Here is a 26,072-nt window from a genome sequence, read left to right on the forward strand (position 1 = left end):
CAAAACCAGAAATATAGATCAATGGAACAGGATAGAAAGCCCAGAGATAGGCCCACGCACCTATGGTCACCTAATCTATGACAACGGAGGCAAGAATATACAATGGAGAAAAGACAGCCTCTTCAATAAGTGGTGCTGGGATAACTGGACAGCTACATGTAAAAGAATGAAATTAGAACACTCCCTAAAACACCATACACAAAAATAAACTCAAAATGGATTAAAGACCTAAATGTAAGGCCAGACACTGTAAAACTCTCAGAGGCTTCAAATGTCTTAAGTTCTGATTCAATACCACAAACACTTCCTGGTTATATTTCTTTACATCCATGTGTACAGGCTATTCAGCTGACTTGAAATGAAAAAAAAAAAAGAATCAAATCCAGATTTTTCAATATCCAGCCGTAAGGTTCATAGAAAAGAAAAAAGATGGATGACAGGGCATAAGTGTCTTCATTCTCTGCTTCTCTGGAATTGACAAATAACTCTGTATGGGCTGAAGCCCAGCCATGGGCCAGCTTTATGTGTCCGTATGAATATCTGTGGGAAAAAAAAAAACCCTAAAACACAGGAATTGAAATGCAATGTGCAAAAAACTTTCAGGCCCTTGAGTTTTGACTTACTACCATAATGATGCCCTTTTACGCTGGGGACACAAAAACATACCTGAAAACCCACCAACAAGACATGCTATAGTCCCCTCAAGGTCCCTCACATAACTTGTAACAAGAATGTCAGATAACTTGATTTGCTTGGAGTAAAAATTAATTTTTCTTCCATGAGAAGGTGGCCTAAGACTTAAAAAACAGTTCTATCCCCCCCTGCAAAAAAGTTCTATCTCAGAAGCCAGGTGCCAGGCCAGCAGAACAGATGTCCTTTCAGAATTCAATACCAACGTTGCTTAAATAGATAAATATTTGAAATCAGAACTATTTGAAAAACAACTCCGAGAACGTCATGTTCACTGTCAGCATTACCTGAGGGTAAGGGCAAGAACCTCCTTGTGTTTGGGAATGCTGATACTGATGATTTGCAGTATCAATTCAGTCCAAGTCTGGGCCCTTTATTATAGTTAGAACCGGAAATAAAAGAGGAAAGACTGAAAATTCCTGGATGAAGGAACAAAGCTAGGTGTCTGCCTGGCATGTGATGAATGTGTTCTAATTTTGACAAAGTGAAGAGGTACCAGAAAGAGTGTACACAGAACCACAGGAGTCTGTGATTCTCACCCTTGGAAGTGACTTCAAGGTTACTGGGCTTTTTCTCGTACAACGGCTCCTCCTTCAGAAATCCTGAGCGTCCTCAGCATCCAGGGCACCTGGAGGTCACCTCTGCCTCCTCCCTACTTTCATCTCCTGCTCTGCCGACTCCTGCCCTAGCCTTCTTTTTCATTCTATGGCCACTGCTCTAGCTTAGTTAGGTCCCTGACTGCCCCTCGGCACCCTCTGTGCGGACAACGCGCCGTCCCCCCATGCAAATCCTTTCCAAATTCTATGTATCTTTGCACATATAGGGTAAGGACACCTTATTCCAGGAAGGTATTCTCTAATGTTTCCATTCCTTTCCTCGGATTGATATCTATTCCTGCATTCCTAAAACACTTTAACCATACTTCTGTTTGATCACAAATCTTATTGCTTGTATTACAGTCACTGGTTTATATCATAGACTCAATCACTAGGTTCTCAACTTCTTGAGGGCAGGAGTGGAGTCAGTTTGTATTCTCTATGGATATATTTCCCAAATGGACTGTTTTGCAAAAATATCTGTTTCGAAAGACTCTGTATCCTGAATTTGCCCTTTTTTGTTCCAAGATAAAAACGGAACTTGACTATGATAAAATGTGGAATGCAGCCAACCTAAAAAATGGTTCAGCTCACGAATCTAAAACAAACAGATATTCTTTGAGAGACAGTCACATTTATAATAGCTGTTATTTTGTATGATATGTAAAGTAAGTCAACTGCTTTCTTCCAGGCTTACAGACATGGGATTATTCATTTGACACAAACCTTTTTAAGGTCCTGTGCTCCCATGTATACTCCTTCCTCTCAAGGACTGTCCATAACTTCAGGGCATGCCCCAGTGATTTAGCAGAGAGCGTTAGAAACCAGAGCTACTACCCCTCCAAGGAAGGAAGGAGGGGCCAGGAGAGGAAAATGCTTACTGTTCTGCTCATCCTCCAGGCAATCGGCAGGCATTTTGAAGTCAGGATACGCGTGCTTGCTAAGATAATAAGGATACGGCAAGCTGACGGTTTCTGTTAACTGCCCAGGGAACTCTGAAAGTAAGCAAATTAACCTAAACCTTTAACGTACGTCTTCCAGCCAAAAACCTGGACCCTGGAGAGAAATATTGCTGGGTGTCCCTTTTACTCATCACTACAACGGAAGAAACGCAGACTTTAATTCTTGTAGCCTACTCTTGTCTCCTTTCACATGTAGAGAAATAACCTGCAACACCAAGCATTTTGTACAATGTGAGCTCTAGGGATTAGAGGGTTGGGAACCCAAGTGCCAGAGGAATTAGTGCCAGGTCCCCCAGAAATTAAAATAAATTCTTGTTTTGGTCTAAGGGTTTGATCATTTAATCATTCAGTCAATTATTGGATATTTAAGGTGAGCCTACAAGGGGCTCCTCACTGCAGTGGGCACTGAGAAGAAATCATGCCCTCAAGTTGCTCCCAGCTTGGGTGGTGAAAAAGCCAAGTACACAGATAATGAGATAAGAGCCAAAAGTTCCAAGGCAGAGATGTATAAAATGTTTCTCCCTCTCAGGGTGTTAACCATCATAGTCTCTGTGTAAGTTCATGAGGGCAACAGTTTTGTGTCCATCTTCTTCAAGAAGAAGCATGATAAAGCTTGCTTTTGGGGGTTTGCCCTCTTGCCAACCATGTGAGAAAGCCTGGTTTAGCCTCCCGATGGAGGAAAGACCACGTGGTCAGAGAGCTGCCCAGACTTCCCAGCTGAACTCATCCGTAGCCAACCCTCTACCTGAATGCAGCTGCACGAGTGATCCCAGGCTCACGCAGAAAAATCACCCAACCAAACCCTCTGAATCACCGTTGTTGCAAGCCTCTAGGTTTGGGGGTGGTGTGCTACAATGAGCCAGACAGAAGATGATGGGGCCTCTGTCAACCTGGGTCCCTGAGTGACCATGTAGAACAGAGCCCCTGATGACAAACCCTGGGATGTAGCATAAGCAAGAAGTAAACAGGACTGTGATAGGCAAAATAATGTAGCCTATACTAATGGATAGAGATATTGGTAATAGAAATAGGGTTCCAGCAAAAACCTAAACTCTTGAGTCCTTGGCTTAATGGTAGGCAGCAGGAATTGATATTGAAGCTACAAGAATGGGAATTCACGTTACAAAGTGGCAAGACACTTAGTAAAACCTGTCTGAGATTACTTGGGAGGTAGATTATAAACCTAATAGATTTGTAGCTCTAGAAGATGAGGTTTGAAAACAAAACATAAGTAGTGAGTGTTGGCTGCTGCTGGCTGTGTCTGGCAATGTGTTTCACTATGAAGAAGCGATGAGCTCAGGAAAGAACTGGCCAGTTTGCAAACAGAAATTCAAGAGAATAAAGAGATTCCAGAAATTCAGGGCTTTGCAAAGTCAGTAATGCTTTTAACCCCAAACAGTAAGAGATAAAACTTAATCTTTGAACATGAAGGCAGATTAATACTCAGACTTAGGGCTATGTATAGCCATGAGAACTCACTGTTAAAACTTCTTAATTGTTACAATGACTCAGAAAAAAATTTTAGATGAATAGTTTAACTTTGCCACAGAAGCTCTCCTAAATCCAAAGAGAGGTAAGGAAGCAAGATAGTACAGAAATATGTCTTTAAAAGGACCAAGGATGTGGTTATTAGCACATGGAATTCTCTGGAATCAAACAGATAAGCAGTCTACCGAGTTTCTGAGAAATTACTACTGCCTAATAAACTCATGAACCTAGACTAAAAGAGTCTGTGAATGATTATTTGAGACTCAATACAACTTCAGATGTTGGCCAAGGAGGATCTCGGAAGGTAGATCCAGGGACCGGAAGAACAATGGTAAAAGAGACAGTCATGAGCAGAGACAGGGCTTGAAGACTAGTCCTTGTTTCCAAGGTATAAAACCCCACACAGTATGTGCTCAGAAAAATTTCAGCATTGTTATGGGCGAGAGGCTGTGTATGTGTCTCATTCTCCCTCTTTCCAGCTTGGAGGAGTTATTACTGTTATCCTGTCCTGTGTTTTGGCGGGGAGAGGGGAGCCGACGAGTTCATACATCTCCAGATGAAAAGGAGCCACATCCAGGCTAAGAGGGCATCTCTCATTAGTACTGAATTCCAGTGGGATGTGGTGACTGGTTAGAATCTTGGGGAGGAGAGATGCTCTGGGGTGGGGAGGGGAAGAATGAATTAAGAGACTGATTTTTTTATAAAAAGCCAAGGGGATTTTTCTCTTTTTTTTGAGTTGTATATTATTGCAGAATAAGCTAGTCAGTCCTGATCGATGCTGTCATTTAGTTATTTTTTACTTTCTTCACTTCACGTTGGTAGTATGGGTATGTGTGTGGAAGGCTAGAGGCAACATATAGTTAGAGACTTGCTGCTTTAACCACAAAACATTTGGGGAATACTCCGTGTTCTGTCATCTGTGTCTGTGTTAGAGCACTTAGATCAGTAAGACTTTCTCTTACACACTGTGGCTATAAGAAAACCACTGAGGCCTAGGTCCTGCCTCCCAGTTAGTACATTATCTTTTACTACAATTACAAATAAGGAACAGTGCAACGTAACTTGTGCTTTTATACATATTATCTTTATTAAAATGATTATTTGCTATATTTTTATCCAACAAACAATATTTTAAAAAATTACACCAGTTTAATTTTACTGAGTAATTAAGTTACAAGGTGACGCCTAGGAAATAACTGGAAGTATTCTTGGAAGTCTATCTCTCTTCCTTTCTCTCCATTCTTTCTCTCTTTTTTATCCTGATAGACTATATGGAATAATCCAGGGATAATCAAGAGGCAGTTACAAAGCATCCCAGCACTGCAGCTCAGTTACGTAACGGGTATCCCTGTTTTAGCTCGTGGGAAGCAGCCGCATAGCACAGGGAGATCAGCTCGGTGCTTTGTGACCACCTAGAGGGGTGGGAGAGGGAGGGTGGGATAGGGAGACGCAAGAGGGAAGAGATATGGGAACATATGCATATGTACAGCTGATTCACTTTGTTATAAAGCAGAAACTAACACACCATTGTAAAGCAATTATACTCCAATAAAGATGTGTAGGGCTTCCCTGGTGGCGCAGTGGTTGCGCGTCCGCCTGCCGATGCAGGGGAACCGGGTTCGCGCCCCGGTCTGGGAGGATCCCACATGCCACGGAGCGGCTGGGCCTGTGAGCCATGGCCCCTGGGCCTGCGCGTCCGGAGCCTGTGCTCCGCAACGGGAGAGGCCGCAGCAGAGGGAGGCCCGCATTCCATTAAAAAAAAAAAAAAAAAAAAAAAAAAGTCCTTAAGCCACCCCCTCCTCCAATTTGTGCTAATTCTCTCCGTAACTGGGCTCAATTCCCATCATAGTACACTTGCTGGACTTCATCCCTCTTCAATTGTCTTTCTTTCACCTGACTGATTTTGCTCCCACCTCACATGCGCACCTCTTTTCTGATAGTTAATTTTGTGTCAACTTGACTCTGGCCATGGGGTGCCCAGATTAAAACATGATTTCTGGATGTGTCGGTGAGAGCGTTTCCAGAGGAGATCAGCGTTTGAATCAGTGCATTCAGCAGACTGCCCTCCCCAGTGTGGGTGACCATCATCCGATCCACTGAGGGCCTGAAAAGAACAAAATGTGGAGGAAGAAAGAAATTGCCCCTTTTTTCCTGCCTCACTGTTTGAGCGGGAACATTTCATTTCATCTTCTCCTGCCTTTGGACTGGAATTTACACCATGGCTTTCCTGGGTCTCCAGCTTGTCTATGACAGATTGTGGGATGTCTCAGCCTCCACAAATTGATCTGAAGATATGGTAATCAGGCATTGCATTTGTTCTGCTGACTTTTGGCAAAAATCTGTAAAACATTTCACCCTCTATTTTGGGAAGGAAAAAATATAAAACAAAATATACTTATATCCCCAGATCAAATAGTTTGTAAAATAACATCTTAGGAAGGAAAACCATAGTATGGGAGACTTCAAGATTTAGACTTTGAAGGGAAGAAGAGATTTCCCCATATGCTATGGGATTGAACGCTAACCTGCGGAGGGAATAAGGCAGTAAGATGTAGCCTGCTTGGCTGCAGGTAGTGGTTTGTCTTAAGCAGTCTAGTGGACTGAAGAGGCTTTTCTGCACTGGACTCTGTGTTTTAGTAATCACTCTGGTGGTAGCTGTGGAGACAGATTTGCGGGTAGGGAGGCTGACCACAGAGAGACCCTTCAAGGGGCTATTGTTAAAATCTGGGAGACAGATGATGAATAAAAGGCCTGAAGTAGACCCTGGTCACAGAGAGAAGGGGCAGATACAGAGACACTTCTGCGGAATTTCTGCCAGAACTTCGTGACTTACTGGAAGAATGGGGGAAGAGAGGGAAAGGAAAGTACTGGGATGCTGCAGAAAAAGACAGGCTTGGAAGCTAGACAGTCCTGGGATTGAATCCCAGGTCCACTTTCCCTGTGCAAGTTAACCTCTCAGAGCTTCAGGTACCATCTACCTGTAAGAGATGCGACGGAGACTAATGACAATGTTTGTGTAAAGTGCTTGACATAAAGCAGGCATTCAATACAACTTTATATCAATATTATTTAAGGTTTGTATACTGGAAAATTGGTGGTGATATTAACTGAAGCAGAGACTCTAGGAGAAGCTGGCTCGGGGGATGGAAAATGATCCCTTTGGTTTCAGATGATGACCCTGGTTTGAGGTGACTGCAGGTCTTTCAGGCAGAGATGTCTGGTGGGTGGCCAGAAACACAGAGCTGGAGCTCGGGAGGGATGTGGGGGCCTGAGACAGGTACCTGGGAGTGACTGGGTGACAGAGATGGTAGCTGAAGCTCGGAGATGAATTAGATCTCCCAGAGAGGAAAAGAAGGGGGGAGAATTTCTAAGGTAGGAACGACTGGATAAGGATGAGAAGAAAATAACAGATAGTCTGGGTGTAATTCTTCCTTCTGTATACTTACTGAAAAATATTTTAGGGAAATCCCTACTCCCGAGTATCTTGGGAAGCGATGGTGACTCAACCAGAACAAACTGTAAACACATAGGAGACTCTCAACCAAGATACTTGGCAGATGTTACAATTGGGTGTCAACTTGCTGATATCTCTTCTGGCCCTGATATGGGGGGGGTGAGGGAGGCGACTGAAGTAAGCAAGAAGCCAAAACATCTGCACTACACATTTTATAAGGCAGATTCTCACTTGGATCGACGACTTCTTCCCTATGTAAGCATTCTGGGATGGATGCTAATGATATCTCTGAAAATGACTACATGCTCTTTAAGCATTCGTGCTCAGGGCTACCCCTGTCTGATCTGCACCAAATGGACTGATTACACATTTGAGTTCTGGCTCATCAAGGCATTTACCAAAGTGTCTCATGATATTCTTGCAAGCAAGATAAGAAATATCTTATACAGTATAGTTTAAAAGTGCTTTTAGACACATTTTCTTATTTAAGAAATGGGGTTAGATGACAGTACAGTTTGGTGTGCTAGTGGCTGATTGAACCCACGCCTTAGGGAAGTGTCTGGTGATTCACTGCAGCATGTTGACCTTGGACTCGTCCTGTTCAACATATTTATTAACGACTTGGATGAACATGTAGAATGCATGCTCACCACATCTATAGATGACATAAAGCTACTAGGGATACTTAAATATGTTGGATGACAGCATCACAATTTTTTCAAAGCGATCTCAACAAGTGGATTAGGCCAATAGCAACAAGATTTAATTTACTGGGGGTAAATGTGAAGTCCTGTCATTGGGTTAAAAAAGTCAACTGTACAGCAAGTCATATGATAAAGATCTGGGGGATGTGGCTGACCACGAGTTCAATAATAACAAACAGTCTGAACTCGTTAATAAAAAGCTAACTCAGTCTTCTAATTTATTAATGGAAGCATAGGGAGGTAATAGCTGGTTAGACCACATTTGGAATAGTATGTGTAATTCTGGCTGCCAGATTTTTAAAAGGGAACATAACACACTCGTGTGTTCAGGCTAGGGTAACTGTGGTGATGGTCTGGAAATCACACTTGCTGAAGGAATGGTTCAAGGAACCAGAAACATTTGGCCTGGATAAGGGAACAGTTAGAGAAGATGTTGAAGCTGCCTTCAAATGACCGTAGTGTTGTTCTATTAAAGGGGAAGTAAATACTCTGTGATGCCTCAGCAGGTTAAACAAGGATGGATGAACGGATCCTACAGAGGGATAGTATTCAGCTTGATATAAGCAGAAACTTCCTCATAGTCACTGCTGGAATAAGCCATGACTATGACACTGGGAGTCTTCTAGGGTGGGATGTCATGGAAGGGACTCTTGCTCTAGGTAAAAGGGGAAATTAGAAAACCTCTTCTAACCTGTGCTTTCATCGACTTTCAGGTGGAAATGTTTGTAGCCAGGGCAGGACTCCAAAGGACAGACAGTGCTCTTAGCTTGGTATAGGAAAAACGAGACTGGGCCACATGTGAGCAGACCCAGGTTCCAGCCTGATGCTGCTTAATTATAAACCAGCTAGTGGATTACTTTTTAAGCCTCAATCCTCTCATCAGTAACATAAACATCAAAATTACTGCCCCGACTATCTTAGAGTTTTTGCAGTGATCAAAGCCTCTATCTTAGGGCTTACTACACTCGACTGCATTTATTTAGCTATGCAGGTGCCTTGAAGGTGGGAATTATACATTATTCAGGGCAAAGGGTTTGGCCCTTGATAGGTCCTCAATAAAAGTTGGTTGAATAAATGAATGAAAGAATGGAGACTGGATGTGAAAGCACTTTGTAAATGGTACAGAGCTCATAGGAGAAGAAAACAGCAGTGATGCTGACCCCACTAAACACTTCTGTTAAGAGTCAAAGATCATGAGGACTTCCCTGGTGGCGCAGTGGTTAAGAATCCGCCTGCCATTGCAGGGGTCACGGGTTCGAGCCCCGGTCCGGGAAGATCCCACATGCCGCGGAGCAACTAAGCCCGTGCGCCACAACTACTGAGCCTGTGCTCTAGAGCCCGTGAGCCACAACTACTGAGCCTGTGAGCCACAACTACTGAAGCCTGCGTGCCTAGAGTTCGTGCTCCACAACAACAGAAGCCACCACAATGAGAAGCCCGCACACCGCAACGAAGAGTAGCCCCCGCTCGCCACGACTAGAGAAAGCCCGTGCCCAGCAACGAGGACCCAACACGGCCAAAAATAAAATAAATTAAAAAAAAAAAAAAAAAGAGTCAAAGATCACGAGAATTTACTGGATCTTTGTAGAAGAGAATTCACCTGCAAAGAGATAATTTTAATCTGCCTTTTGGGGTTCAAACTGCTCGTTCTTCTTTGGCTCAGAAATTGCTTTTCATAAACAATTCAATCACTTCCCGTGGCTTTTAAGATAAAAACCCAAACCCTTGATTGGAGCTACAGCATCTTGCCAGGTTTGGCCTTGAGTTGCCTCACTAGCCTCCTCTCTCACCCCCGTTTCCTTCGTCTGGCACTAGGGCCACACTGGCATTTAGATCCCTGAAAGGCCGATGCTCCCTCTCTGAGCACCCAAGCTTTGAACACATTGTTCTTTCTGCCAAGAAAAATCTCCCATTCCCTCGTCTAATACTTAATGCCTGTTCCTCCTTTAAGGCATAGGTGCCAGGTCTCTTATCCACTGACACACTCCTTGGCCTCTCAAATTAGTCTGCCGTATAATAGCACACCTGTACCCGCCTCTCCTGCAGAGCTGTTACCAGGGTTCACAACAGTACAACGGCCCGTGGGATTACTTGCTTATCATCTATCTCCTCCACACATGGTCTCCTTGAGGGAAAGGGCTGTGTTCCATTTTTGTTCACTGTATTTTATGTAGTCTCAGCACCAGGTTATAATGTCTGGTGCATGTTTAATCTCAAGAAGTCCTGTGGATTGAACGACTGAAGCAATGTTTCTCAGTGTCTATATTAGTAAAAAGGTAACTACTATGTTTTCTGTGTACCTTTTTTTGTTCTCAATTTTTCCAAAGAAGGTTGCCTAACTTTGACGAAAATAAGGTTTTGAACTATCAGCAACTGAAATCCCATACACTGTGACAGGATTCTAAAGTATTGCCCTGACAGGATCAAAATTATGACTTAAAATTATCAACATAAGCTTATTTCTCATGCTTTCACTTGCTTATTGAGAATCTAAAGATTTTTCCTCCCTGAAGTCAGGCTCCCACGCACTGTGACTAGGGATAAGAGCACCAGTTGCCACTGCGGGGCCCCTGGCTGAGATGTCTTCTAACCAGGTGTGAGCCAGGGACACAGCCCCAGAAAACCTACCCCAATCAGAATTTTGTGGCCGACACGCTCTCAGGTCTTCTAGTTAACTCTTGATCCAAAGAATACTTCTTTGTGTAACCATCAAGTTACCGTCTGCATATTCCTTCTCATATTCCACGCCAAAATTCTACAACATGACACGGTCTTATTTACATGACCAAGGCAGGGGCATCTCTATGACTGACAAAAGCTAAAGGAGTTTTCTTCCTTGGGGCATAATGGAGATTTTACGGTGTTTTAACTCTGCCTTTTTGTAGGTCAGCTTTGAAATTCACATCACGTGCCTGTGACCCAGGGCTGAGGAAAGGCTCCTGGAAGACAAGCTCCCTCCTACAGAAGGGCTGCTTCCTTTCATCAGAGGACGCAGCTCCCCAAGCTCCCCAGTGATTTATATGCCCTGGTGTGTTACTGAGGAGATGTCAGTGAGGGCCTGAAACAAATCTTCCTCCAGAGTAGGAAGTAAACCGTGGTCTGCGGGACATATGGCACACAGCTCCTCAAAGATTAATGGGAACATGAGACTTTGCTGGGTCCTCGGACCAGGGATGATAAGGGTGTTGGAAACAGTACCTCCTCTCAGCTTTGAAGTGTCCCTGACTACAAAGGTTTGAGGAAATTTAGAGTGAACAGGAATCCCCAAAATAAGGTTTGGCAGGCAGAATGCCTATTGTAAAGAATTCCCTAGACATATATAAGCAAGGTTTCAAACATCTTCAAACCGATGCAGGGGAGTTCAGGGACCCTTGAGAAGCTGGTGATACTTATTTTGTAAATTACTGAGATGGGGAGCATCTTCTGAGGCTGCACAGACCCAGCAGATTTTCACTGTTCATCACATGAGTGCTGCGGATGGAGATCCCACCCCTCAGTAGTTGGGGGCACCACAAACGCAGGTCTCCCAGGTGAGCGGGGCCCCTCTTGCACCTGCCCCCGCCCATGTCCTTCACCTGTTTCCACAGCTACGCTCTCCCCAGGCCCCCGCCCCTTTCCCTCTGTCTCTCAGCAGATGTTTCATTCCACACTTCATAATAAACTTAAGGCCAGTGGGTATCACTTCACTCCATTTCCCAGCCCATCCCTCCTGAGTTCTCTACCTACACCTGTGCCCATCCCCAACTCTTTCCTGCCAACAGAGAAGACGGCGTGGCCCTTCTGTTCAAGTAGAATTACACTCCCCGTGCTTTGGACTTGTCTCTCTGGCAATTCCTCGCTCCTGTTCTCATATCTCCTCGACCGACTCCTTTCCTGCAGCATATAAAGGGCTTCCTCCCCACTGATCTCATTTGCTTCATGGCCACGCCTCTTGAAAGGACGCCTCTCACCCGTCCTTGCGCTGCCTCACTTCCACTCCCTCTGAGCCTGTAACTTCCAATGGTCACCTTGCTGGCTCTCTTCCCACCATCTTGCATCCTGTAAACTCTCTCTTCCAGGGGGCTTCCCTGTTTCTGCCCGGCCCAGTTTCTCCTCCTGCCACGCTCCTTCTCAGCCTGTTGCTGCGTGACACTCACATGTTGGAGTTTCCCAAGGTTAGGCCTGGGACCCTCTTCTCCTCCTTTATAAGACCTCTCTTGGTAACCTCTGACTGCCAGGAATCTTGACTTGGTAGGAAATCATTTACAGAAGTGAATGCAATTAAATGTTACAAACGTTGTATGAGTATGTAGAGGGTCCCGGGGGTGGGAGCAGGAGACTTCACAGGGATGTAGGGAGAGAATCTCTTGAGAGATGAGAAAGAATGTGCCAGCAGGACTGGGGAAGAAGGCAGTTAAGGAATTCCAGGTTAAGGAAGTAGCATTCATAGCAAATGCTATGGAGTCAGGCAGGTCTAGATAAAATCCCAGTCCCTTCCCTTGTAACACATGGGAATTAGGCCACGTTCCTTCTGGAGATCTCAGTTTTCACTTCCGTAACATGGAGGTGACAGTCCCTATCTTGTATGGCTGCTGCAAAGGTTAAGTAAGAATGAATGTAAAGTGCTTAGCACAATGCCTAGCATACATTAAGCACTTATTAAATGATAACCATTATTATCACTGTAAGTACATTTTTAACTTTAATATGTGTTTTGTAACCATTACAGTAGGACCTACTTCACAAGCTTGTTGTGAAGATCAAATGGACTAATATATGTGAAAGGACTTTTAAAAAGTTCAGCACAATATTATTCAGCCATAAAAAGGAATGAAGTTCTGACACATGCTACAACATGCATGAACGTTGAAAACATTATGCTAAGTGAAATAAGCCAGACACAAAAGGACAAATGTTGTATGATTCCACTTACATGAGGTGCCTGGAGTAGGCAGATTCAGAGACAGAAAGTACAATAGAGGTTACCAGGAGTTGGGGAGAGGGGAGAATGGGGAGTTATGGGTTTAGAGTATCTGCTCAGGATGACAAAACATTTCTGGAAATAGATAGTGGTTTCGGTTTTACAACATTGTGAATGTATTTAATGCCACTGAGTTGTACTGAAAAATGGCAAATTTTAAGTAGAGCAGAAAGGAAATGCTAGGTTCCTGTGCCATTTTCAAGAAAAATATTATCACTAACATCCAGAGTAAGACAAAGACAAATCAGGACATCTGATCTGTTCAGGTTTTTAAAACTGTGCTTGTATTTGCAAAGTTTCACGCACTATTAGGATTAATATGTATATTTTACACTTAGCAAATTTTCAAAAGAGGTGATTAATCTAGGGTTGACAATATGATTGTCCTGAGATCCGGACAGTTAGATTACCTTCCATATAAAGAAGATTAACAATTTTATTTCATTTTTGACCTGGATTTAGACCCAAGATGGGCTTGCTTAACTGGTGCTCTCCTCTCATAAACAGTTGCAAAGTACGCTTTGAGATACATACTTATGTTTGAGAATTTATAGCCCATTGAAGATGTAAAAGTGGATACACATGTGCCCTCACACAGAGACAAGACATTCAGCATTTAGAAAACTATGTTTAGAAACAGACAACCACCAAAACCTTAGAAAAGGGACTGTTTCTTTGGGCTTTGGCAGGAACCCTCGCGGCTCACTGACCTGTGTTCCCTGATTGTTGATGTCGATGGCGTCGCTCCACTCACTCGTCATTTCCTCCAGCAATTCTACTCTCAAGAGGAGGCTGGGGAGTAAGTCTCTGGTCCTGCAGTCTGGATAACTGGAAAGCTGATGATACAGCTCATGATGAATTGAGCACTCAGGAGGAATTCTTCTGCAATAAACCTCACACTTTGGAATATCTAAAATTGAAAAAAGAAAGGCATATGCAGACTTAGGCCTTGAAGAAAAAGACTTGGGGATATTAAACGTAATGGGGCAAGAGAAACTTCTCAAAGAAGCTCACTTTTATTTAAGGATCACAGGTCACTACGAAGTCAAAAACCTCCAGAAAGAATATAGGTTTTGTATTATTTAAATTCAATACTATAACATATACCTTTAGTGTTTTCCTTTATAAGTACTGTTACTGGACATCTGTTGTGGAAAATTATTCGAGGACTAGGGTCTTCTGAGAGGGTTAAATAAGTCACTCCAAAGTGCTCTTGATATGTCAGTGCTATAGCCCTAGAACAGAATCAGATCAAAGGATAGAAATGGTTTAGAAAAAAATGCATGCTTTCTCTCCTGATACATGTTTATTTGGATTTGCAATATTCAGAACCTCTATAACACCTTCTCTCTTATACATCAGAGGAAACGTTTTCCAGAGAATGGATGGTCATCCACTCATCTATTACCTGCCAAACACTAATGATAGGTTTACTAATTTTTTCTGACAGCAGTAAACATTTTTATCATAAAATATTCAAAAAAATATGAAAAATCCTATACATACTACTATATTTAAAACAGATAACCAACAAAGACCTACTGTATAGCACAGGGAACTCTGCTCAATCCTGTAACAACCTAAATGGGAAAAGAATTTGAAAAAGAACATGTATAACTGAATCACTTTGCTGTACACCTGAAACTAACACAACATTGTTAATCAACTATACTCCAATATAAAATAAAAATTAAAAAAATAAAATTAAGTTAAAAATATAGATAAAATAAAACCCCCATAACTCCTACCACTCGGAGAGAATTACAGATATCCTTGTGCTAGCTTTTCCTCCTGCTCTTTTTTCCTCTGTGCATATGTGCCTTAATCTCTTCAGATGGGGTGGCTTCCTCCTCAAAAGTGCTTGGTAAATTTTGGCAAAGGAGGAGTTGATGTGCTTCTAGAAGGACGACTAGAGAATCTGGGTACTTGCTCTTTTTTAATTCTAAAGGTAGGTGTGCTCAATATGTTTGCTGTCAATTTTTGCCAATCATCATGCTTTACAGGATCTCCATTTTGACTATGAAGAGCAAAGCTGTATTTACTATTTGGCCTCAGAGAAACTGCTGTGTGGCCGTAGGCTGACCTCTACAATGGACAGAGAGAAAGGCTCCAATTTAGACCTAGAGACTACCAAAAAGTATTTCATATCAAAGCAGGAAAAAAATTCTCTCTGAAGTTTAAATTCTGTGGACCGATTGATGAAATTAATCAAAGAAATCAGATATTTGCCAAATGTGGCCCTCAGTTTCCACTTATTATAAGGGGTCAATGACACACTAAAGAATTTCCCATTCATTACCTATTCTGTTCACCAGTGTGAGTTCTTCCCAAAGACTGTATTTGTCTGAAATGTCAAGGTGAACTGTCGATTGGTATTTGGGGAAATCATATTAATAATTAACTAACACCATGACATGTGCACTGCTGGACTGGGGGGAGGAGGGAGGAGAGATGGAACACTCTCCGAGCGTCAATCTCTGCATTAGCACCGAAGTTCTTCTCCCAGCCTACCTGTGGAAGAGCCGGGCAAGCCAACCACAGAGAATGCTCTGCCGATAGCCAAGAGCTGGGGCCAAGACTGAAATATGGCACTTCCAATGTAATATCTAGCTTAATATGTACAGATAAAGATTCAAATTATATTAATAAAATCTTAGAATTTTAAACTTAATTTCTAAGTGTTTTATTTTACATTTTGTCACTCAGTTTTAAAAATAAGCTTTGCTTTCTATACATAGGTTCACATTGCTTTCAAAAATACTCCCTTAAACTTACCACACTTAATTGATGGAAATGTTCTGTATGTTGATTGTATCAACGCCAATATCCAGTTATGATATTATAGCTGAGTTTTGCAAGATGGGTAAGGGACACATGGGACCTCTCTGTATTATTTCCTATAACTGTATGTGAATCTACGATCATCTCAAAATAACTTACTAGAGAATGGACTTGAGGATATGGGGAGGGGGAAGGGGAAGCTGGGACGAAGTGAGAGAGCGGCATGGACATATATACACTACCAAACGTAAAATAGATAGCTAGTGGGAAGCAGCCACATAGCACAGGGAGATCAGCTCGGTGCTTTGTGACCACCTAAGAGGGCTGGGATAGGGAGGATGGGAGGGAGACGCAAGAGGGAAGAGATATGGGAACATATGTATAACTGATTCACTTTGTTATAAAGCAGAAACGAACACACCATTGAAAAGCAATTATACTCCAATAAAGATGTTAAAAAAATGTTTTTTATTGAAGTATGGTTGATTTACAATATTGTGTAAGTTTCAGGTGTACAGCACAGTGATTCAGTTATATACATATATTCTTTTTCAGATTCTTTTTCCTTATAGGTTATTACATAACGGTGAGTATAGTTCCCTGTGCTATACAGTAGGTTCTTGTTGGTTATCTATTTTATACATAGTAGTGTGCATATGTTAATTCCCAGCCTCCTAATTTATCCCTCCCGCCACCCCGCTTTGGAAACAATAAGTTTTTTTAAAAATAAATTTATTTATTTATTATTTATTTCTGGCCGCATTGGGTCTTCGTTGCTGCGCACGGGCTTTCTCTAGTTGCAGCGAGCGGGGGCTACTCTTTGTTGCGGTGCGCGGGCTTCTCATTGCGGTGGCTTCTCTTGTTGCGGAGCACGGGCTATAGGCGTGCGGGCTTCAGTAGTTGTGGCACGTCGGCTCAGTAGTTGTGGCTCGTGAGCTCTAGAGCGCAGGCTCAGTAGTTGCGGCACACGGGCTCAGTAGTTGTGGCTCACGGGCTCTAGAGCGCAGGCTCAGTAGTTGTGGCGCACGGGCTTAGTTGCTCCGCGGCATGTGGGGTCTTTCCGGACCAGGGCTCGAACCCGCGTCCCCTGCATTGGCAGGCGGATTCTTAACCACTGCCCCAAAGTCCCACGTTTGTTTTAATTGGGGGGAAAAAAAAAAACAAAAAAAAAAACACAACTCACCACACTTAACTTCTCTAACCAGAACATAAGGACAAACATTCCTCTCGAGTTAGGGGTGAAAAGTGTTTATAAAATCATGGATGTTTGTGAGTGTTGTGAAAGAAGAAGGGATGTGTGTAGGGAACAGAGCCTTACTATTAAGGATAACTCGAGTTAGGAAGTTATCTTTTAAAATATTACTACTAGAAATCTCTATATACATCAAAGTTAAGATGGCTAAAATCTCAAATAAAGTCTATAAATTCATAATCACGAAAAAAGGTACCTCTCATAAGGTTACAATATGTTTTCTTTTGTACTTTTCATATATACCATAAATAAGTTATTCCTGACAGCTACAGAAAGGACACATTGCATGCAAAACGACCGCAAAATAAAAGTCCGGTATGAACAAACCATTACATGTCTCTGGCTTGATTCTGTGGTTGCTATTTGCATAATTGGTAATTGGTAATTGGAGTAACTTGCGTGCAGGAACAACCACAGAACAGAGTCTTCTGTGACTTGTGTTTATCTAAGTTATCTCTCTTAATGACTTGAGAAAAATTCCATTTTGAAGTAAAAGTAAAATATGGGAAAAGAAAAGGTTTTCCAACTTGACTCTCTCATATTTTAACCCTTATTTCTTATCACTTGACAGAGGCTAAGAAGCCATAAAAGAAGGTGATCTTTTCATTATGATAGATTTCTGCTATTCTACGGTACAAACATCACATTTCCCCCTAGCAGAAGCTGCATAAGGGAAAAATCTCATCAGTAGTACACTGGGACAACCCATGTGTGATCATAACATTTGCCCAGTTGTGTACAAAATCTAGAAGCCATGAAAAATAAAAGCAAAACCTAATTTTACGTGTGGTGAGCACTGCAACTATTCTCCTATTTCCCCCGGCACCCAATGAAGCAAAGAAGGACATTCACATAAATGTAAAATACCTGGTACAGAATCCATTTTCCCTACAGTTCCCGCAGGGCACTGCCACACTCTGTCTGGGAAACTCTTGTCTAACTAGAGCTGGCAGGCTCCAGCACTGTGAGCTGTCGGCAACTGCGGCAGGAGAGAAGGCCAGCAAGATCTGTTTCTGAAGCAGGGATGCATCCGGCGCTGACTGACTGCTATCAGGCATTAAGTCCCAGCAAGGAAGGGAGCTGGATCTCACAGCAGGCTGCTCGCCACCTGGGCAAATGCTGAAAGTAGCACTGTCTGGAACATGAAAATACTGAAGAAAGAAAAGACAATGCAGAGAGAGCACAGTTACTACTGTCATACAGAGAAGTTAAACTTTTTAAAGCACAGCTTCTGAGAAACCATAACATATATTCTCAGGAGGTGGCCAGGTGGGGGACAGGGGAATAGTAGAAATCCTGTTCCCATTAGAAAGCTCTAATGAGACAATTACAAGGAGCAAGAAGAACAGGGTCGGCTCGTCTAGGCATAATGAAGCATGAGAAAACTGGTGTGACTTCAAAGGTGATGCAAAGTTCTCAAGACCCCCAGGTATTGCAAAGAAAAGCCATGCCATGTGGTAGAAATGTTGTTTGCTGGGAGGGAGTCCTCCTAGAGAGGTGTGGCTGGACTGAAAGGGTGGCACCCCGGGGGACCTTGGGCAGAAGAGATCTGAATGTGATACAGAAGGGTAAACTGGGGGCTCAGAAGACAAATGTTTTTGAAGGCTCATCCTGAGGGAGCAGGAAACTCTGATCTCCAACCCTCTGTTGGAATTCCACATGGTTTCTGGCACATTAGAGAGTCTCAGGATTGTAGACATAAAAAGGACCTTTAGAGATAATTTATTTGGCCCTCCTCTTTCACAGCTGAGGAAGCTGCTTCCCAGAGTGCAGATGATTTGTCCAGCACCACAAAGCCAGTGTGTGGCAAAGCCTAGCCAGGCTTCCTCCTTCGCTCGTGGCTGTTTCTCCCACTGTCCCAGACAGTCTCCCTGAGAGGGTAGGGATTACCATGTCTTTAAACAATTCCCACACCTGCCCGAAGCAGGGTCGGGGTTGAAAAAGGGGGCCCCCTCAGCTGCAGAAAGGATGGGGGCCTTCCCCTTCTCTCAAGGAGCCCACTGTGATGCTGGTATTGAGGTGACTGCTGGCAATTCTCCTTTCCTGAGAGCCCAGCCTTTTTACTCATATTACCTCATTTAACCTTCACCCCAAACCTGCAAGGAATGCACAGTTATGCCCCTCTTCAGATGAGGAAGTGTCAGTGTCGAAAACCCCTGACCCAGTGCCTCAGGAAGCCCTAGGGTGGGGAGAAGCAGGAAAATGATCAGGGCTCAGGCTGGCTCTTCCCTCAAATCCTCGCCTACAATGCAATTCCTGTTGACCTCTACTTCCCACCAGGGAACTTCTGGTCACCTATTTATTTTATCAATACTTCAATGAACCAAGATGAAATTCTATTATTCTGACATTTTTATACTATACTATAATGCACTGTAGGCTTAGAAGAATAAGACTTTCATCCTAGTGTATTGCTCTAATGTAATTTTTAGGAGCTGAAAGTAAGGGCTAACAATAAATTCAGAGGAAAGTAAAGAAAAATAATACTTTTCTATATGACGGTTTCAATAGCATAAAACAATAGACACCACTTAGCATATTCTGTTTTCAAATCCTTTTAAAATATCTCCTTACTCTCTTAAAATAAAACTGTTCATCTGAACTGTATAAAGAACTGAATAAAAAAAATCCTTCTTGGATTCATTTTCCGCGTATTCTGCCATAGAGACGTTAACGTAAATGAGCTGGTACATTTTCACATTTCCTCTCCTCGTGGACACAGAGCTCAGCGCTCCCAGATCTGGGGCTCTGTTGGGGCTGAGCCTTCTTCACACACGGCTCCTCCAGGCACGGTGGCCTGCGAGGCAGATGTTCTTTTCCAGGAGCCTCAGAGCCAGTCGTCAGGCCCGCTTCCCGCCGGTGGGGCCTAGTGTTAGTGAGCGCTGGCAGAGAGCGCTGCAGCCTCGGGGCAGATGGGGCCGGCAGCACCCAGCTGCCAGTGGGTCCGGGCCTCCTGCTCGGTAGGACGTCTCCTCATTAATTACCTTGGAAGTGCTCACCATGGCATCCACGGTTTTAATGAAAGCAAAAATAAATGAATCTTTACCTATATTCAGCGTTAGCTTTTGATTTGTTCCAGGTTAAAAAAAAGTTGATAATAATTATTATTGATTTATGAAAAATTAGACAAAACAATCATCTTTGAATTGCTTACCTCCTTTCCAGAGTGGGGTCTGGCGATAGATAACTGTGGTTTATAAAATATCTGATACGGTGTGTTATTGATTATTGTAGTCTTGTCTTCAACCTGAATAATTTGTATGCCTTGCTGTACCATGGAGGAAATGCAGAACTGGCATAACTGCAGGACAATTGAGGAAAGAGTAATTTTTAAAATATTATATGGGTGTTGTATGAAAGGAGAGAAGGTTAGCACCCCCCTTGACAAGGATGGAAGAGGCGCATACAGTTAAGGCATTGGCACCTACTTCGTGGCATCTAACCACTGTTTTTTTGTTTATTCTGCCCAATCTTTAGAGTATTTTGACTCACCAATCATGCATTTCATCAATTAATTAATGAAAATATTAACAACTTCTAAACAACAGAACATAATACATAAATTCAAATTAAATCTGATACTTAAGTGGGTGCTTCCAAAGGGGGAAAAAAAATATTATATGGCATATAAAAACCTCTTGATTATTTTAAAAAGTCATTTTATCCATTGGTTTGCCCAGGACAGTATCAATTTTATCTTCTGTTCCAGAGGATTTAGTAGAGTTCCCTTTCAGTCTCAAAACTGTCTTGGTCCCTAAAAAGGGTCACTATTTACTCTTCAACGGGGTGCTTTAGCAAACCAGCTACTTTTCCTGCTTTTGTATAGTGACAGAGACTTGTTTTCAAGTTATTAAACCAATTCCCTCACAACATATTTATTTATAAGGCACTTATACATAAACAGATGCCACTTATCCTTTTCAACATAAAGAACTCAATCCAGCATTCCCCTTCTCCTCCTCATGCTCATCGTAGCAGCTATCTCACTGAATGTGTACCTGGACCAAGGGGAGTTCTGAGAACTTAAATAATGATGACAATGATGAAGAAAATAGTAACAGCTGACCCTCATATATTGCTTTCTTGTGCTCCACCTGTTGAAAGTACTTTATGCATATTAATTCACAGAATGCTCACTACACCCACATGGGGTAGCTACTATATTATCCCCATTTTACAGAAGAGAAAAAACGAGGCACAAAGAGGTAAGCAACTTGCCCAAGGTCACAAAGATAAAGAGGGTCTAAGGGTTGGAATTAGAAACCATGCAGACTGGTTCCCCGGTGCTGCTCTTAACCACGGTGTGTATCATCTCACTGTCCTATCACATTGTATGAGGGACTGATGCTCAGAGAAGATATTACTTGCCTAAAGATATCCATCTAGCGAGTGGTAACATCAAGACAGAAGTTCTCAAGAGTGTGGTCTGGGAACCCTTGGAGGAGATAGTCTTTGAGATTCTTTCAGGGGGCCCCAAGGTCAAAACTAATTTTAAAATAATAATAAGATGCTATTCGTCTTTTTCACTCTAATTTTCACATGAGTGTACAGTGGAGTTTTCCAGAGGCTATTTGACATATGATGTCATCATGCTCATGGCTAATGAAATGTATGTTTGTGAATTCTTGTGTTTAAAATTTTCTGTTTTAATTTCTAATTTGACAAATATCAAATAGATATAATCCAAATAAACAAAAGGTTTTTGGAGGTCCTCGGTATTTTTTAAGAGTGTAAAGGGTCCAAAGACTAAAAAGTTTGAGAATCATTACTAGAGAATAATGAGATATAAATATAATAATATCATATTTTCCAACAGTTCATTCATTCCTTCACTAACATTTATTCGCACTTGCTGTGGCCACTTTGTGAGGTGCTGCAGGTACTGGGTGTTTGACTGTATATCATAACTCTTTTTCCAGGTTTTGATGGTAGTTCTCAACTTACAACTATTCAACTTTGGGTGATTCACGCTTACAGCTCTTTGCCATTTACACCCGTGTTACAGTATTTTGGCCGGCAGAGCATAAACATGTGTTGCCCAGACAACTTTGAGGAAATGGATACCAGCCTTGAATACTGAAGACCTACTACTTTGTATCAGAGAAATTTATTTTTAAAAAGTCACCAAATGACCCTAACTTTTCTCAAGAGGCTCTTTGAAGATGCCTGTCAAAATCTAGCTTCTCCCCAGAGAAAGGTCATTCTGAATTATGCTACTCTGATGAAGCACCCCTTCTTTTTCAGATTTGGGACAGCTAAAATAACGAAGATATCATTAAGTACAGCATGAGATTTCTACATGGTACACTATGATACTTACTTCATACATACAGTTTAATGTGTTACTATATTATTCAGCTTAACTGGTTTTCATATACTACTTTAGAAAAGATTCATGTTGAAAAGCACATACCACTTATATTTAGTTAAATAACTATTTTTTTCTCTTTTTTTTTCTTTTTTTTGTATTCATCTTCAGAAACACGGGTACCAGTCCGCTGTTCAATAATACAACTCCACATCATTTTGCTCAGGATGCCCTTTCCAGAAATATAACCTTTGCTGCAGGAGCCTTTGTCCTTTCACTCAATACTCAGAATGTTAGCAGCTCCACCTCCTGCTCTAAAACAAGGAGGCCAAGTACAACTTGTGGATATTTTGGAATAAGTTCACTTTTTTCCCCTACATACAATAAATCAAGTGACTGCTGAGTGTTCTGAAATAGAGTGGTTATTGGATAAACTATGTGACACAGCTTTTATCACTAGTAAAGGAAAAAAAAAACGACTGTAAAACAGAGAGGTCTAAGAAATCACGTTACACTGTTAAAAATGGTTTGAAACAAGTAATACCAAAAAGGGATTAAAAAAGAAAAGGGTAGACTCATTTTAAACAGGTTGAAGGGATGGCATGCTATCCCCCGAGCCACACAGACTTTTATCAACTTTGATCTTACCTTCTGATGTCCCGGGAAAGCACCAAGTCTTATTTCGGCAGCAACAAACCCTTCTTCGTCCAATGACACAACGTCACCATTACCTCCATCTTTCCACTTTGGAGATGTCAGGTTATGGACCAGTTTAATTGCTACTGACTTGTGCACAGTGTTTGTATTTGCCCAGTATATTCCAATTTGAAAAGCTTCCTGGAAAAGTAATGCCTCAATTATAAAGTATTTTTCTTAACTTTGATATTTTTAACCTCAATTCATAGGAATTTCTTATATTATGTAACAGGTCTACTTAGGCAACCACATCCCTTTTTTTTGTAATGGCAACATATATTTTATTTTAGTTCCCAGTGCTTTCTCTGAAGCACAATGGAATTCATATTTATGGAAGGAGGGAAAAAAACATCAATCTAAACTGTGACTACCCTATATACCAAAGGCTTAAAAACTGAAGGTTTCATTTCATTTGACAAAAGAATAATATGCAGCACTACGTACATGTAGGTCAACATTCCAATTCCTTAAGGTAACACCATATGATTATTTAAAAAAAAAAAGGAAAAATGCAATTGAGTAAAGATGTTTATAAACTGGAGTTCAAAAAAAAAAAAAGACTCTCAAATTATTCCCTATCAGGAAAACATTTTATTTAGAAATGCCTTGTACTCTATTTTCTTACAGATTTATGTGCCTTCTTGAACTGGGCTAGCCTTATCAAGAAAGTTCTCCTGTAATGGAATATACAATCTTCCTATGAAATTCTGTTTTACAATGAAGTTTTTCTTCCCTTGTTATTAATGATTCTATGCTGTTATCACTAACGGGGGGCATCCATGATTATGGACAGGCAAGTCCACTTATAAAGGAAAAGGCGCCTTGACAAAAATAGCTGTTCAGAAATCTTTAATTCTTATCCATCTTGCACATCTCTGAGAGTTTCTGTAAGAACCACAAAAATATCTAGGGGGTGGGTTAGCATAGAATATGGCTCTATATTCTTAACATGTCCTGAGTGGGCAAATCCTAATACTTGTCAAACATCCTATACACAATGGAAATGAGAATGTAACTAGTACAAGTTATCAAATTTAATGATAACTCAAGCATGAATACTGCTGATGGGGGGAAAAAAAAAAGACATCTGAGATGTCTTTGAATATCAAAGAACATTCCATACCCCTTACATATGCATCTAGGAGGACAGTTTTCCACAACTGATTGATTCTGTTAAGAACATAAATGCAACCTCAGAATAAAAGCTGGTTGTTGAAAGGAAAGAATTCCTATTAGTTTAAAAAAAAAGTTATAGTACCTGAAAATTAGGAGGGATAATAATTTTGCCAGCAGGAACCTGTAGAACAATCTTCTCTCCCTCAAACAGCCAGAGGTCCCACTTGGACTGATTGATGAGCAGGGCCCAGGGTAGCAGCTCTATCAACAAGGTCCTCACATATGGCTTCCAGGCTGACAGCTTCACTCGCATTGGGCTGTCCCACTGGCTCAGCTGCTCATTCCTGTGCCAAATACCACATCCAAGAGACTCAATGAAACATGATGACTTCAGGATTCATGAAATGTGTTTAAGGATTCCAGACACACAACGCTCCTGTATGATGCCTCTTCACACCAGAGTCATGCAATACTAAATTTGCATCCAGGAGAAAGAAACTTTTCATGCAATTATGTTTGAGATTAAGAATGAAGCAATCTACAGAATACATCTACTAGGTGGTAAAAGGTCACAATCTGACAGATACATGCAAACATCTTTTTTAAAATGTTTTTATGGTATCTAAGATTTTTGTGAATGGTCATTTATTTCTTAATATTGAGAAATGTTTGTAGAAAAAGACTGCTAGAGAACATTACCTGTCAGAGTCCTTTTTATTATAGGGCCATGTGGGTTGAAGGGACTTTTCTGGCCCGTAGAATTCGTCAAGGGTCTGAGTAACTGTGCCTCCGGGGTGTATCTTAGTGGCTATTTGCTTAATGAGGGATGTTGAGATGGGAACAGCACAATGTGAAGGATCATCTTCTTCTCTAGGAAATGGAAAGAAAAGACAAGCATGATTATCAGATGTATTATAAACCAATATTATTTTTGGTGAGAGTGAGTCAGTTTTTGGTGATTTAGGGATGATGACACAGTTTGGGGAATTATCTGGGCCGTGGCCTTTCCTCCCCAATGCTTGGGTGGAGATCTCTTGTTCCTCTACAGAAATTATGTGTCAATTAAATTTTCTGATCATCCCTCTTATTTATATCCAAAGGGGCTGAATTTTATCTTAAACTGTAGAAGAGAATAAGAGAATACTAGGCAGGGCAATTTAGAAATAACATTCTCATAAGATAAGAAATCATACAAAAAACTCTATTCTCCCTTACCCCCTCAGTAGGACAAAGTTACTTTTCTACTGAATCTCTCTTAAGAAAATGTAAGGGCTTTCCCAGTACCTTGCTTGAAATGTTAGGTGATGTACAAGGTCAGGTTCTATGTTTTGCAGTGGTTTTTCCTGTCCTTTTCCTGGAATAATTTGTGTTTCACTCAATCCCAGACTTCTTTTCTCCAAATGTATGATAATGGGGTCTGGAAGATGACTCCTCATGATAAAAAGAGGGCTGAACACAATCTATAAAAATAAAAGGACAGAACAACTTTCATATTTGCTTTGTTGCAGTATTCCAGCTGTTTGACGCTGAAACAAACTTGTAATAAATCTCTTCCCTGGGTCACTCTGACCTTAATTTATTTCAGAACAGGAAAGGTCAAAGTCATATGCCATATTTTAGGATTAGAAAGCACTTACCATTCGTTGTTGCACTTGAGAGCTGGGTTCTAAAGTCAAAACTGTGCACCAGACATAAATAATAGAACTGTTTGAAGATGGCACCTGCACATGAGATAGAAAAGGGTTCTATTAAATACTAAACAGTTTACTAATTAATCAAAATAAGGCACAGATATTATATCCATTTGGAGGATACAAAAAGTTTAAAGTTACAGAAAAAAGCCATTTAAAAAAAAAGAATAAGCAAATACAGACTTCATTATGGCATAAAGTGAATGTGCAGTGAGTCAATGGGGCCAATTCTTTCCATAAAGATGAAGGGATTTGTATGTGGAGAGACTGATATAAGAGTGAGTGGGAGAACAAAAGAGAGGATTTGTCCTTTATGGGAATGAAAGTGATGATGGTGGAGATTGAGAAAGAGATAAAAAAGTAGCAGATCATCA

General features: G+C 41.5%; 1 protein-coding gene and 1 pseudogene across 9 annotated transcripts in view; one reads left to right on the forward strand and one right to left on the reverse strand.

Annotated features, from left to right (window-relative positions):
• VPS13B (vacuolar protein sorting 13 homolog B) overlaps positions 1 to 26,072 on the reverse strand; it is an 802,500-nt gene that overhangs the window by 27,317 nt on the left and 749,111 nt on the right. For all 9 annotated transcript variants that reach the window (XM_028500192.2, XM_028500193.2, XM_024115869.3 and 6 more), the window contains exons 46-54: positions 25,645 to 25,728; positions 25,292 to 25,467; positions 24,707 to 24,877; positions 24,150 to 24,351; positions 22,844 to 23,032; positions 20,042 to 20,188; positions 17,755 to 18,038; positions 13,962 to 14,089; positions 13,565 to 13,764 (exon numbers count right to left, since the gene is read on the reverse strand). In XM_028500192.2, coding sequence (XP_028355993.1) covers positions 13,565 to 13,764; positions 13,962 to 14,089; positions 17,755 to 18,038; positions 20,042 to 20,188; positions 22,844 to 23,032; positions 24,150 to 24,351; positions 24,707 to 24,877; positions 25,292 to 25,467; positions 25,645 to 25,728 — 1,581 coding nt within the window. The remainder of the gene's footprint in view (positions 1 to 13,564; positions 13,765 to 13,961; positions 14,090 to 17,754; positions 18,039 to 20,041; positions 20,189 to 22,843; positions 23,033 to 24,149; positions 24,352 to 24,706; positions 24,878 to 25,291; positions 25,468 to 25,644; positions 25,729 to 26,072) is intronic.
• Positions 20,234 to 20,341, forward strand: LOC112062194 (uncharacterized; annotated as a pseudogene).

Source organism: Physeter macrocephalus, chromosome 15, assembly GCF_002837175.3.
Source record: "Physeter macrocephalus isolate SW-GA chromosome 15, ASM283717v5, whole genome shotgun sequence".
Taxonomy (NCBI): Eukaryota; Metazoa; Chordata; class Mammalia; order Artiodactyla; family Physeteridae; genus Physeter; species Physeter macrocephalus.